Source organism: Pelobates fuscus, chromosome 13, assembly GCF_036172605.1.
Source record: "Pelobates fuscus isolate aPelFus1 chromosome 13, aPelFus1.pri, whole genome shotgun sequence".
NCBI lineage: Eukaryota > Metazoa > Chordata > Amphibia > Anura > Pelobatidae > Pelobates > Pelobates fuscus.
Genome location: NC_086329.1, coordinates 11,955,399 through 11,970,128, shown reverse-complemented (window position 1 = coordinate 11,970,128; position 14,730 = coordinate 11,955,399). Strand labels below are relative to the sequence as shown.

Below are 14,730 nucleotides of genomic sequence, written 5' to 3'. Positions count from 1 at the left end.
CCTCTACGAGGCAATACATGTTGATCAGCCACAACATTAAAACCACTGACAGGTGAAGTGAATAACATTGATTATATAGTTACAATGGCATCTGTCAAGGGGTGGGGTATATTGGGTAGAAAGTAAACAGGCAGTTCTTGACTGGGTTGAAAAATCTGCAAAAAAAAAGCAAGTCTTATGGGGTATGCAGTGGTTACCTACCAAAGTCAGGGGTGTGATTTAGGACGGAATGATTTCGGAGATATCATATATACAACTCGTGGATAGATTTAATCAACAAACAGTTTACGTTACATAGAATTAATTTTAAATGAATCTGTAGGATACGCCTCAATAGCAGAAAGCACTCTCACGTCTTACCCACCGTCTGATGTTATCTAAAACACGGCATCTGGCTAGAATAGAGAACGTCATGGCTACACTTAGTAATACTATGCAAATGATTGGTAGATCTGGTCTGCTTGGATTGACTCTGGCAAAGTCTCTTCACATGTTCGACCCCTTCTCTGTAAATAAGCCTCTGACCTGCAGTATGGACCAGTGGAGGGCGCATACGGACAGAGTGTGATTGCCGTTGGTACAGTTTGTACTCCCAATTTATTCATGTATCTCAGATTCATAATTGATGGTTTACATTCCCATACAATTTATTTTTTCTACTTACGGTTTCAAAATATTTTGCAATGTACTGCAATGTACTCAATTTGGCATATTTGATTGAAACTTTATTACAAAAAAAAAAATAGTAACACAGGATATGTCACATGTAATTTTTTTTTTTTTTTGACCCTCTGGTATCTCTTGCGGTCTATTAAAGAAACCAACTAATGTAACTTAACAGGTCTCCAAGGCAATAGGTCACATTATTAAGGGTTTGTTGCCTGTGTACTGATCTCCGGAGTAGAGATGATGAGTGATATGTACAGTACGAAATAGCTCCCCATGTGCCAAAAGGCACCTGGCCTGACACATACATATTGATCATCATCTTTCATTCCATAGTCACAAAGAGTAAAAATACCACATTCCTCATTCCAAACTAATGCTAGGGAACATTGGGAGGTCCATTCCTGCAGTCCTAGCACCCGCCAAAAACTCTAAACACATTAGAAGGACAAGGACATGTTTTAATGAGTTTGCTTGAATTACGAGCCAGTAACAGAATGCTTCTACAGGAAAATGTTACAAGTAAAAGTTTGCAATTAACATTGTACCGAAAATGAACCTTATCCAATAATAACCCCACCAAATGCACACTATGTAAAAAGGAGCATGCTCACTTGGAAGGCAAATTCTCTATATATTCTCTATAAACCTTAATCTAAAATGCCACAAATCCAGCCCTTATACTATATGGCTAAACACAAACAAAAAGACAACACATAGAAAAAATGACTTTAGACGGTTTGGACGGATTGCAATTTGGGTGCCCAAAATTGCGTCCTCTGACGTGAACATGCAAAAAACAAAAACAAAACAATGTATACTCCTGCTAAAACTATTCCAATTGTGCATATATTAGCAAGTCTCCATTAATGCAAGCATTAAAAATAGTCAATTTGCATTAAATACAAAAAAAAAAAAGCAGCATAATTCCGTTTTGGTTGTAGCCATAGCTATAAGTGCTAATGTTTTATTTCCATTTTCATACACTCTAATAAATGAATATATACAGTGAAAACTTGTTTTTTTTTTTGGCCTTGGATAACAACTAGGGAGTGAGCGATATCATTTTTTAAGAGTTGATACCGATTATTGGTCGCCTTTTCAGGATGATTGTTGATAACTGGTACTGATATTCTGAAAAAGCCACACAATTTCTACACAAATCTGCCATTAAAGGAGCACTATAGTCACCTAAATGACTTTAGCTAAATAAAGCAGTTTTAGTGTATAGATCATTCCCCTGCAATTTCACTGCTCAATTCACTGTCATTTAGGAGTTAAATCACTTTGTTTCTGTTTATGCAGCCCTAGCCACACCTCCCCTGGCTATGATTGACAGAGCCTGCATGAAAAAAAAAAAAACTGGTTTCACTTTCAAACAGATGTAATTTATCTTAAATACTTGTATCTCAATCTCTAAATTGATTTTTAATCACATACAGGAGGCTCTTGCAGGGTCTAGCAAGCTATTACCATAGCAGGGGATAAGAAAATCTTAATTAAACAGAACTTGCAATAAAGAAAGCCTAAATAGGGCTCTCTTTACAGGAAGTGTTTATGGAAGGCTGTGCAAGTCACATGCAGGGAGGTGTGACTAGGGTTCATAAAAAAAAAGGGATTTAACTCCTAAATGGCAGAGGATTGAACAGTGAGGCTGCAGGGGCATGTTCTATACACCAAAACTGCTTCATTAAGCTAAAGTTGTTCAGGTGACTATAGTGTCCCTTTAACTGAACATGTTTATTGTTTAATACATTATCGAAGATCTCATCTGTGATGTCATACTCCATTAGAATAAAAGGGATCAGAGACACAGAGTGTTCATATCTCCCTGTCACTCAGAGTGTGGCAGTGTCTCCCCAGCAGCTCTGAACATCACCATACTGCCAAGTACTGATATATTGTAATAATTATACATCGGTGGGGTCAGTGATTATCTTGCATTTAGCATGGAGGGGTAATGAACACAATTATTTAGTGGTACTTCAATCAGTGATGTCCCCTCTAATCCTTCAGGTATTTCAATGTTTTGTATAAACCTCACCAAGCTGGTGATTTGAGGGCGAATGTGGTATTAATCACAGCAGAGTATTTATATGTGCTTTCAGCAAAAATATTTAGATCACAGCATTGTTACAAGTCACATGTCCTAAAACTCACGCTCTAACCTACTGCCACGGGCAGCGATCCACATTCGGGCATGTTGCCGTGAGGTTGTGCGACATGGTACGTCATTGGCAGGCAGCTGGAAGCGAGAGATGGCGTGTATGTTATCGGCAATTTCAGTAACTTTGGAGACCGATTTCAATTATTAGAAAAATGCCGAATATTGGCTCTAATAATCGTTGGATCCTTAGTGGGTAGAAGTACAGAATCATTCTATTTATTTTGTTGCAATAATTGAAGATGGCCTTACTTTGATATTAAACGGAGCCTTGATTGGCTAGTTTAACATATATTCTCGACTGTTTACCAAATACATGTTTTAAACGTGGATAGGCTGATGGGCAAGAATTTACTAAAACAGTGGAGGTTTTAAAGTGCTATGACTAATCTGGTTTACAAGGCATACAGTTTAATTATTATTATTATTATTATTTATAAAGCACTAATACCTATACATTGTGCTGGTAAAAAAAAGACTGCACTTGCACATGTATGTTTTTTTATTTTTTACTGCAATTTCCTTGGTACAAGGGAAAAGACTGCCTGCTGCCATAGGAATCTAAATTATAAGTAAGTAATATAAGTAATATAAATTCTAGGTATGGCTTTGTCGGGAAGCGTCACTCAGACTGTGTGCCCAGCTTCAAGGACCCTTATACCTTTAGTGTTAATCCTTATGCAGATTAAATCATTTGGTGGGGAGGCATCTCCGTCATTCTCCGATGGCCTCTCAAAGATGGAGAAGTAGGTCCCATGGGAATAGGACCATCAAAGGCTCCTGTATTTGTTTGTTAGATTTTGTCAGTCTCAGGTGTATTGTTCCTTTGTCTTTTTACTTGTATCAATTGTACTTGTGTACAGTGCTATGAAATATGTCTGCACTTTATAAATAAAGTATAAAAATAACTTAGTTTTTCTTTAAATCTAAGAACTTGTGGGTAATTTTGAAAGTCCAGTTTATAGATTGGACGAATACGTACTTAAATGTGAACACACATTGTTTGGTTAGTGGGTTCAATTTACCCTAAAACGTAGAGAATATATTATGAATACTATGCATTCACTGTTTCTTTTGGCTGTCCCAAGGTAAGCAGTCAAACCATTTGAAAACAGTTTGCACTACAGCGGGCTGCAGTGGTTATGGTACTTCGAGCAGTTTTTGTTTTTTTTATAAATAACCTCAGTACGAAAGGCCAAAGTTTTATTAATCTTTGCAACAGGGATATTGCAACATGTTTATTTAAGCAATATACGTGAAGAAAAAAAAAAGAGGAAAAACAATATATTATTTGATGTTCTGTCTGTGGTTATCAGGAATGTTTTTTGTACCATTACAAAACTTTCACATAAAAATAAAACCTTTTATTTTCATTTTCTCGGCCCTATGACGTATGCAGCAACAATCAAATGAATCAACAGGAAATCTGGTTAAAGACATTCATTATATGGACATTGCTATTCTTTTAACCCCTTAAGAACCAAACTTCTGGAATAAAAGGGAATCATGACATGTCACACATGTCATGTGTCCTTAAGGGGTTAAAGAAAAGCAACAAGTGAAATAGCTCTGTTGGCTATTGCACAGATGATGAACCTGCTCAAACCTCATGGATGCAGGTTGTATTCCCAAATGGTCCGTTCAGTGTTTATTCTTTCTGATGGAAAGAATATATATACCATGTTCATTATGGAACATGGTATATATAGCACTAGTTACATAGAAAGCCCAAAGTGATAACTGATCAACCACCTGTATCTTCTACCAGGTCAGCAGAAGTAATTTGGTGAATATCCGCCATTTTATTTTCTTAATTGAGTTCATTTCATTTATCCTTTTTTCCCCTCCTTTTTTTTGTCTTGAAAGCGCTCACAGTTATAGTTTGATAATGTGTCTCTACAAGATGGGAGGGAAAAGTCTGGACCAAAGTGAACATGCTGCATATTTTATCACTCCATAAACACAGGGAGTACAGAGCGCATTGAGGTAATAAAACTGTCCGGGCGTCATCCACGCAGAAAGCCATAGCAAAACACTGGAGTCTTCACTCTCCTGTCTAAGTAAATCTAGCACAAAGACACTCTGTTCGGCCAGGGATTCACTGCTTTCAATTCTGTTAAACAATTTATTATGAATTCAAAATCTTACATTTACGAGAAACGCAACAATCGTCCAGGCAAAAAAGAGCAAGTTAGAGCAATCGCAATTCAACCAGTAGAGGGTTTCTCCACATGTAGCAATTTTCCCTAGAAATTCGCCATTTTTGAACAGATACATTCCCCCCACCCCCTTAATCTCCAAAACTAAAATGACCAGACAGAAATAAAATGATTTGGTTCTGTCGCTGCATTTCTATTTACAACTAAAAGCTAAATTTAAAAAAAAAAAAAAACCTATGTACTAATTAACCAGCTGCATAGCAAGATCAAAGAAAAAAAGCTAATTAGTGGACATTAATATCCTAAACTCCCAAGTCCCCTAATTGAAGCCCCCTATAAATCAGGCTAAAGGGTTTCTTAAGTCCGTTAGGATTTGTTATTTTATGAAAATTATGGGTGGGGTGGGGTTTTGTTTTGTGTGTTTTATTATTTTGTTTACTACTCTTGGCCCCTAAAACTTGTAAATAACCACTTTCTGCTATGTCTGCTATGAAAAAGGACCAATTAAAAAATATTCTAAACAAAACAAATTCATGACCAAAAAAATCAAAAAAAATCTACCCTTTAGAATTTTTGTAAAATATATTTTGGGTGGCAGCGTCAATACAGAATACATTATGCTATGATTAATTATCATTAAATGGTCGATCGCTTTACAAACTAAACGGATATTAAACTCCTGCCAAGCCAAGAGGAGTTACCCAATATAACTAAATACTAAATATACATAGTATAAATGCACGCCCTGGCCTTAGATCACCCTATGTCTTGATCATTATTTGCAATGCATCGAAGGTCAGAGTTCTGAACGTCATTGGCACTTAAATAGGGCATAGGTTGAATTTAAAGGCATTCCCAAGACGACCACTTGTGTTTTGGCATTCCTGTACGTTAGACGGCAGTCACATGCTGCAGGCACTCAGGACTGGTCTGACAACTATTCTGCGATGGTAAACAACATGTCAGGGAAACTGGAAACCTGTCATTTATGATAAGGGTGCAGCAGTTGTGGTTTACAATGGGTTTAGGAGAGCAAGGGACATTGAGGTCGATATGTGCTAATTCTGGCACTCGGTGAGTGCTTTCTGGAATTGAGTCCATTATACGAAGCATCTGCATTAGTCGAAACTCCCAGCATGCAGTGCCAGCTGGCTGCACTGGTATTTTATTAAACTATTTCACTGCAAAAGGCCAGAGCTAAGCTATCACAGGAAAGGCCAGAAGTGACAGTCCAGCAGTTCGTTTCACTACAACTCCCAGCATACTCAGCATCACGTGGAAATACAATGCCAGCCAACCTTGAGTTTCACTACAGCTCCCAGCATGCTTGGCTGTTCTTATGCCATTCGCTGTTGGTATTTGAACAATATTACATTAGACTGAACTGCATATCTTAAAGGGACACTATAGGCACCAAACCACAAGCAATTTTGGTGTATTGATCATGTCTCTTTCTGACTCACTGCTTCTGCATTTAGGAGTTAAATCACTTTTGTTTCTGTTTGTGCAGTCCTAGCCACACGTCCCCTGGCTGTGACTGACACAGCCTGCATGAAAACAAAATGGCTTCATTTTCAATCAGGTGGTTTACTTCAAGAGTTTTTATCTCCTGCTCTGTAAATTGAAATTAAATTACACAAACGAGCCTCCTGCAGAGTCTAGCAGGTTATTGACAGAGCAGGAGATAGAAAATCTACTTGTAATAAAGAAAGTGTAAACATTAGATCTCTCTTTCCAGGAAGTGTTTAGCAAGGCTGTGTACGTTGTTTTGGTGACTATTAATTTGATTAAATATTTGACATCACAACAATGACAATATTATGGCCCTCTTTTGACAGACACACAAAGAAAATACAGTGCCACACTCTGTGATTAAATTGTATGTAGAAAAATAAACAAGTAAATCCTAAAAAAACAAACAACTAAAAACATTGTCCAAAGGAACTTGATGAAAACAAACAAAAGCAGGGAGTAAAACCAAGTTAGAAAAAAGTAAAAGTCGATTACAGGGTAAAAGTTCTTAATTAAGAAAAACTGTCAAACTCTAACAGAAGGTCCTAGAGTGTTTGTGATAGAGAAATAAAGGGACACTATTGTCACCAGAACAACTACAGCTTAATGTAATGGTTCTGGTGTCTGCAGACGGTCCCTGCAGGCTTTTCAATGTAAATGCAGCCTTTTGCCAGTCACTCAGATGGCCACTGGCGGTGCTTCCTGGGTCAGCTGTGCATGGAGACGCTGGATGTTCCCCATAGAAATGCTTTGATTTAATGTATCTCTCTATGGAGATGCTGACTGGCGCAGTGTGGTGTTTCCTGTGGCAAAGCATTGGATTGGCAGAGATCATCAAAAGCGATGATTTCAGCCACAGAGGCGGAGTGGGGGCGGGGCCGGCTTTGGCGAGACTGGCACAGCCTGGGAATAAAGGGAAGTTAAAAAAAAATAATAATAATCATCTTTTCAGATTAATCCTAAACAGCCACACAGGCACCATGGTGTCAGGATTACTTGTTTGTGTTCTTGACACTAAAATGTTCCTTTAATTATTGAAAGGGCCTTAATATAAAAAATGTAATTCTACCGCTTTCTTCGTAAATCATAAATTTAGGATACTTTGTGTATTTTCTCTCCCCCACCCCCATATCTGTAAAAGGGAGGCTATTTGCAGAAACATGATGACAACAAAACCAAGGGATCACTTATTTTCAAGGAATTGCCAGTTGACAGCGAGAACTGTTTTTGCCTGTCGGATAAAGCTGTTTACTTGCTAAAAAAATTGAATATCCAAACATTTCCTGCAAAACCAAGTTCAAAAAAGTGTTGCTGAATGCAGGCATCGTCTGCCCCCTAGTGGACATTCACAAGTACCAATTCTTACATTCATTATTTAATTTTATTTATTTGTTTTTTAATACAAGCACCACTGCCCGCTTTCTTTTTAATATGATCTATGTTTCCCTATTATTCAAATATATTATATGGGCTATTTAACCCTTTGAGGGAGGGGGTTCATATCATCCTTTGAGCAGGTATTAAGGGCAACAGTAGAAAGTTATAGTTACTTACAATGATCAGCCACGAATGTGAATAACATTGATTATATTGTTACGATGAAAAAAGGGGAATTGGGGGTACACCTGGAACATTTATTTCTCAGCAGTGGTGCTGCTGTAAAGACCACAATTTATACAAAATACAGATTAAGGACAAAAGCGCAAAGACAAAACAATACAGTTTTACATTTCACAAGGCTACATAAATCCCCTATCTCAGCAAACAGTTCCACCATATGGCCATATTGTGTTAAGCCCACCACTACGCCACCGTACCCCAACATTGGTGGGTACTACACTAATTTTAATAAGGGAGACAAATCAAATTGTGCTATTGCTAAATGAACTAAAGTGTATTGGATTCATCTGTAAGAGCATTGTGAATATATATCATGAAAAATAAATGTGATAAACACAAGTGAAGAAAATACAGTGTCATAACTAAATACTAGATACCACGGGACATGTTCAGAGGTCTCATGGAGTCCATGCCTCAACGCATCAGAGCTGTTTTGGCAGGACAAGGAGGACCTACAGGTTATTAGGCAGGATATTTTACTGTTGTGGCTGATCACGGTATACTTTGTAGTGTTACCACTGAACGTCCAATACCGCTGAGCAAGACTGACACAGTTCAAGGTCTAGGCCCCCCTGAGCCTGTCCCCGAGTCCGCCCACAGGGCCCATTCTGAGTCGGCCCACAAGGATGCCCTGTCTGTGTAGTGGATGTGGTGTGTATAGTGGTGTAGATTGCACATTTGTATAATGGATGTAGTGTTTGTGTGTTTTAGATACAGTGTGTGTTTGTGTAGTGGATGTAGTGTGTGTATGGTGAATGCAGTGGATCTAGTGTGTGTATGTATGGTGAATTCAGTGTGTTTATGCAGTCGATGTAGTATGTGTATGATGAATGGAGTGTGTGTTTGTGTAGTGGATGTAGAGTGTCTATGGTGAATGTAGTGTGTGTTTGTGTAGTGAATGTATTGTGTTTATGGTGAATGCAGTGTGTGTATGTGTTGTGATTTTAGTGTCTGTATGGTGAATGCAGTGTGTGTTTGTGTAGTGGATGTATTGTGTCTATGGTGAATGCAGTGTGTGTTTGTGTAGTGGATGAATTGTGTCTATGGTGAATGCAGTGTGTTTGTGTAGTGAATGTAGAGTGTTTATGGTAAATGCAGTGTGTGTTTGTGTAGTGGATGTAGTGTGTGTATGGTGAATGCAGTGTGTGTTTGTGTTGTAGTTTTAGTGTGTATAATTGTGTTAAATAGAAGCTGTACAACAGATAGCAACATATATATTAGGTTCACCTACAATTCGGTCTCACCTGAGATTGGAAGCAACAGAATAGCTGTGTTAGAAAAGGATGATTGCACGCCAAGGACAGGATACGCTTCTCCGTCATCGTACACTCCACATCGTCATCCTGGAGAATCACATCCTTCTTTAACACCTTCACCGCGTAGAGATTGTCCAACTCTTTGGATCTGGCAAGCATGACCTATAAGAAATTACAAAGTTAATGAGGGTTTTGTTTCAGAACCAATCTCCTCTTCCACCTTGCTTGGTCCTCATTGTGAGCCAATGAGAACAATTGTTCTTTGCGAGCGTATCAGCTAAACAGCAATACAACTCCATTTAATAGTACATTGCCATGCATGCGCAAACTCACCAAAAGTTACTGGAGGCAACCATCGACATTCAAGATGTTAAGGACTACATCTCTCCGGGTGGTTTGCAAGCATTATGTCTGGAAGAGCATTATGGGAGATGTAGTTCACAACATAAGGAGTGTCAAAGGTTGCCAATCCCAGCCTACGGCAGGAGATCCCAACTCAGTCCTCAAAGCACAACAAGAATCAATGATTTCAAAATTATTTTCCATTGAGGATCCTGAGAAAATCTGGACCGCTGGTTGTGATCACTGGCCCAGTGTGTCCACCATGTTTACACATACACCAATCATGCTTTATTTTTATTCTACTCTTTATATTAACGGCTGCTTTGGAAGACACGGATTACACGGTGTTCCATCCATTCTGAAAACATCTCATCAAAATATCAAAAATCCCATTAGCACACATATGGTTCCTAATGCAAAGCACATATACCGGCATATGTATCATCCCTCCTGTACCCATCAGCAAATTTCTTCTACTGCTCTACATTAATTCAGACACATTTTTTTTTTTTTTTTTAAAGATGACAATACCCCCCCCTCCACCTCCCCCCCAAAATAAAAAGGCTGGAACTCAAACAAATTGGTAAACTGCGAGTAGTGGGGAAGGGGTTGTCACATAGCGAGTAAGAAACAAGTACAAGCAAAATCAGCTCGATATCTGTCCTCCCCCAACACTGGCTTCCTGTGCTTTTAAAACCACAATCCCATTTTCATATCCCTTAATTACTTTTAACAGAAGTGGAGCCTTTATTGTCACAGCTACTGATCATGGTTTCACCTCCGACACTTTTGTCTGGCCAAGCCTTACCTCCTCCTTCCTCGCCTTCTCCATCTCTATCCGTTTCCTTCTTAATCTTAATTCTTCTTAATTTTAGCAACCACCCTCTAATTTTGTTCCAGTACATACTGTAAAATAGCCACCACACCAGCATACAGTAACACAGACCTCAGACTCTCAGTGGTTCTAACCCAAAGCTTTTATAAAGTAATTATCTTTTTATTCTCATTTTGATATTATAGTGGATGTTCAAAAACACTTCTTGGACCCTTAGATAGACTAACAGCAACACACATCAATCAGGGATTCGGCATTGTGTCGGGAAAGTTATGAACATACTAACCTTTCCAAAACTGCCTTTCCCCAGCACACGAATAAACTCGAAGTCCTCAATCCCAAATTTGTGCTGAGAACAGTTGGAGTACGTGTCTTCATCACTGGATTGGTTGCCAGTCACAGAACTTGTGTCAAAATGCTTTCAGGAAATATTAGCAAAATGTTAGCTTTTTATGTGAACCACTATAATCCACAGCAATATTCTTACATTGAGTATAATGTAGTTATAGTTAATAGGATATTTTTGTAATGGACTCATATGTGTATAGGACAGTTTGTTCTTCTCTATAAACATAGCTTGATACTCAACAAGCAACAATACATTGAGCGCCATCTAGTGGACAAACAGGGATGAGATGTATGCTCAGAAGAAAGAGTGAAAAATGGACCTTAAAAAGGATAAAACAAGCAAAACACTTCAACTATTTCTACAGTTTACCAGCAAGGAACAATGCAGAAGGAGGTCTGAAATCCTTTATTGTTACAGGTTTGTACATTTCTTTATTTTAAGTAAGAGTTTTATAGACTATGTATTAAATATGTTAGTATGATGTTGGGCTTTTATTTTCATTATGTACAAGATGAGAAAGAAGTGAATTTTCATTTTGTGGGTTTGAATATATGGCACAGTACTTTTATCTGTTTTTTGGGATCACTTCTGGGATTCTCTTTTTTGCTTTGTGGTTGTGCATTTGGAACGGAAGTTCACATTGTACATTATTTAAAATGCCATGCACACTTGGTTGGGTTTACATTGGCATAGTGTCTCGATGGCTTATGTACTCTGTAACGGTGTTTTCAAGTTACTCATTAACGCTTCCACTATTCGTAATCTATGAAAATAACCATAGACAAGAGCTCTGTGTAAGATATCTTCGAATGATGCAGGTAGATTTACTTAGATCTATTATAGCGAGGGTAAATGGCACATTACATGCAACCACGGAAAGAATTCTGGAGAGTTTTTTTTAAAAATCCACTAAACTTTTTTGTTTCTTTTATCAAGTCAGATACACATTTTATACTGACTGATGCACCAATATGAAATAAATAAATAACGCACAAGCCAAAAACACAAACAAACAAAATCCTACGCACAGAGTAGTCAGTCACTCAGAAAGGTTGAGGACATAATATTGTATACTGGAATACTGCAAACTGCAGGAAAGTTACAAAATAAAAACAATGAAAAAAATTATTAATAGTTAATTCATGAGAGATTTTTATTTATTTATTTCTTTTTAACTTGCATATTTTTCTCTCTCTGCTAGGTCAGATCTTATGACAACAAATCCATCATGGGATCTGCGGCGCTAAATGTTACGATGGAGCAATACATTAAGCGCAACAGTGACTTTTAAAGCAGTACAGAGCAAAAGTGAAAATCAAATGTGGGCAGTTGTAGGTGTATAATTATAGTACATCAGGAAGAGATCAGTGATCGTGTGCAGACATTATGACTGTACATCCTTTCTATGGGTTATTCAGGAAATGAGCTTCATTTTCACACACTTCCTAATATATATTAAATAGTTCCACATTTAGTGATCCATTCGTCAATTTCTGCTTTAACTTGGTTCTGGGTTCTGGTTCAGGCTAGTTATGATGTCTCCTCCTGCTGCTCCATTTCCCCTCAAAAGGCCATCCGAATGTTATACTCTCCTAGTACACGTTAATGCAAACTCTTCGCCCATGCTTCTAAATCAATACTATGTTTTGTTTCACTAAATATCAAAAATTGAGAATCAAATTGCAAACTTTAAAGGGACACTGCAGGCCCTCCAAACTCGTCAGCTACTGAAATGCTTTATGTTTGAATAAATTTATGTTCAATTTACAAAAAGTGCTGATTTCAAAAGAATTTCACACTTTTGTAAATGGACCTTGTTACACCCCCTGGCTGCCGATCAGACAACGGTCCTGTTACTTTCTGGTTTGGTTACCTGAGTGGAGATGAATTTAAAACGCAGCAATTGCTCAGAGCACCTGCCTTGCAAAGATTTCTCATTGAGCTGCATTGGGAAGTCTATGATCGGACAGACACAGAAAGTCTGGGTGGGGTTTGAAGGGGAGGGCTTGCAAAGGCTGCAAAAATGATATCTGCAGGTTTTGCAAGCTGTTTTTAGATTTACCCCCAATTAAATGTTTTCATTGGGAGTAGATCTACTAAAATAGTGATTTCATTTTATTTTTTTGTCCCTTTAATCCAACATAAGCAAGTTTATTTGGAGAATTTGTCTAAATCTATTTTTTTTGTCCTAAATTTTGCAATTTAACAAAGTTGGTGTTGAGTGAATAAAGCCCTTTATTTCATTAAAGTACGCTATATATGGCACGGGTGCTTTTGATGCAGTGATCTATGCAACTCTAAAACCCTATCCTCTTGCTTTGATACCTTAAATGGTCAGATAAGCCTTAGATGTCCGTGTCTGTGTTTGATTAACAGAATGGCTTTGAGCATCTTCAAACAGCATTACTAGATATTATTAATTTTCTTGCACATTCATTAAATTACTAAATTAGACTGCTTCCCCAGTCAGTTACAGACACTTATTTACTGCTCGAGGAGAGAAATTTAGGTTTAGTTTTTCTTTTTTCATTTAAATGCTTGTGAGCTTTAGTTAACACTTTCTGTGCTGTATGTATGGCATATGCGTGTGTTTGAAACTGCTGCAGAAATTGCTGGGCATACTCGTGTTCATAGAGAATGTGTCTGTAGAGGTCAGGCTCCCGGCTGCCATGTGAAAAATTAGTACAAGTCTTCAGGTCTGATTAAACTCGTAGGAAAAAGGTGACACGATACCTGTTTGAAAGCGATATTCCCTGGTTGAAGACCCATTCCAGCCAAAGCATTTGCCAGTTCCACAGAATTCACGCCACAGTTGTTTGCCACGCTTGCTTCACACCGTTTGTGTACATTCAATTTGCATACTATGGGGTAGAAAGAAAAAAAAACAATATTTTCTCTAAAACAAGTTAAATTGAACATAAAATATCAAAGGAGCCGATATCTCTCCCATACACACATTTCCATCTTTAAAACTCGAAAAACGTTAAAGTTAAAGGCAACCCAGGTAGTGTCAATTACTGAACTACATTTCCCATGATCCTCAGCATGTGTAAAGGTTCACTTAGCATCACCGTAAAACTAGCAAAATTCTGCAATGTCAGTGTTAGCCATCACTAGCCTCACCAGTAGGGACTACAAAAGAACCACATCACATAAAATAAATAAAAGTAACACAAAAATTAAATGTATTATACTAATCCAAGGCGGAAAATACAATATTAATAATATGTTCCCTTTTGAACGTTGCACAAACAAGAATGTGAAACAGAATGAAGTGAATTATAAAAATAGGATATAAAAATCTCAAAGCTGCTCAAACCTACAGACTCAAGAAAATTGGTGTGAAGAAACAGCAGAGATGGTCCAGGCACTCAGAGGTTAATCAACAGGCAGTGTTAATCGAATATTCGTTATTGAACAAGAGTACACAGTATTCCATTAAAACTGCCTATTCATTAACCCGGGAGTGACCGGAACATCTTTGCTGTTTCTATAGAGGATGGATCCCACCTTGTGATTTGGGTATAGAAGAGTACGGTTCCTGTCTTTTTTGAAGCAATATTGAAAATGCATGTGCAGACCTTCGTGAAAAGTTAAGAATTGAAGTATATCTCACTTAAAATGTGGAAAACTCACAGCCTACGCAAGAGGCCTGCTCAAGAACAGAGATTCTAAAGCAGAGGATTTGTTTTAGAATCCTTTCTTTTTCAAGACAAAAAAAACCTAAATTTTCCAGTTTTACAGACCAGAAAATGTTCCCATTTTCGGTAAGCAATCGATGTAGCCTATACAGGGGTTGAAAGAAAAATCCTTTTCCAAAAAAAACT

The 14,730-nt window shown here is 37.8% G+C and overlaps 1 protein-coding gene across 1 annotated transcript in view; it reads right to left on the bottom strand.

Moving 5' to 3' along the window:
• Positions 1–14,730, bottom strand: part of PRKCH (protein kinase C eta) — a 114,738-nt gene that overhangs the window by 33,809 nt on the left and 66,199 nt on the right. The window contains exons 7-9 of the mRNA XM_063440430.1: positions 13,637–13,764; positions 10,841–10,972; positions 9,366–9,539 (exon numbers count right to left, since the gene is read on the bottom strand). Of these exons, the coding sequence (XP_063296500.1) occupies positions 9,366–9,539; positions 10,841–10,972; positions 13,637–13,764 (434 nt within the window). The remainder of the gene's footprint in view (positions 1–9,365; positions 9,540–10,840; positions 10,973–13,636; positions 13,765–14,730) is intronic.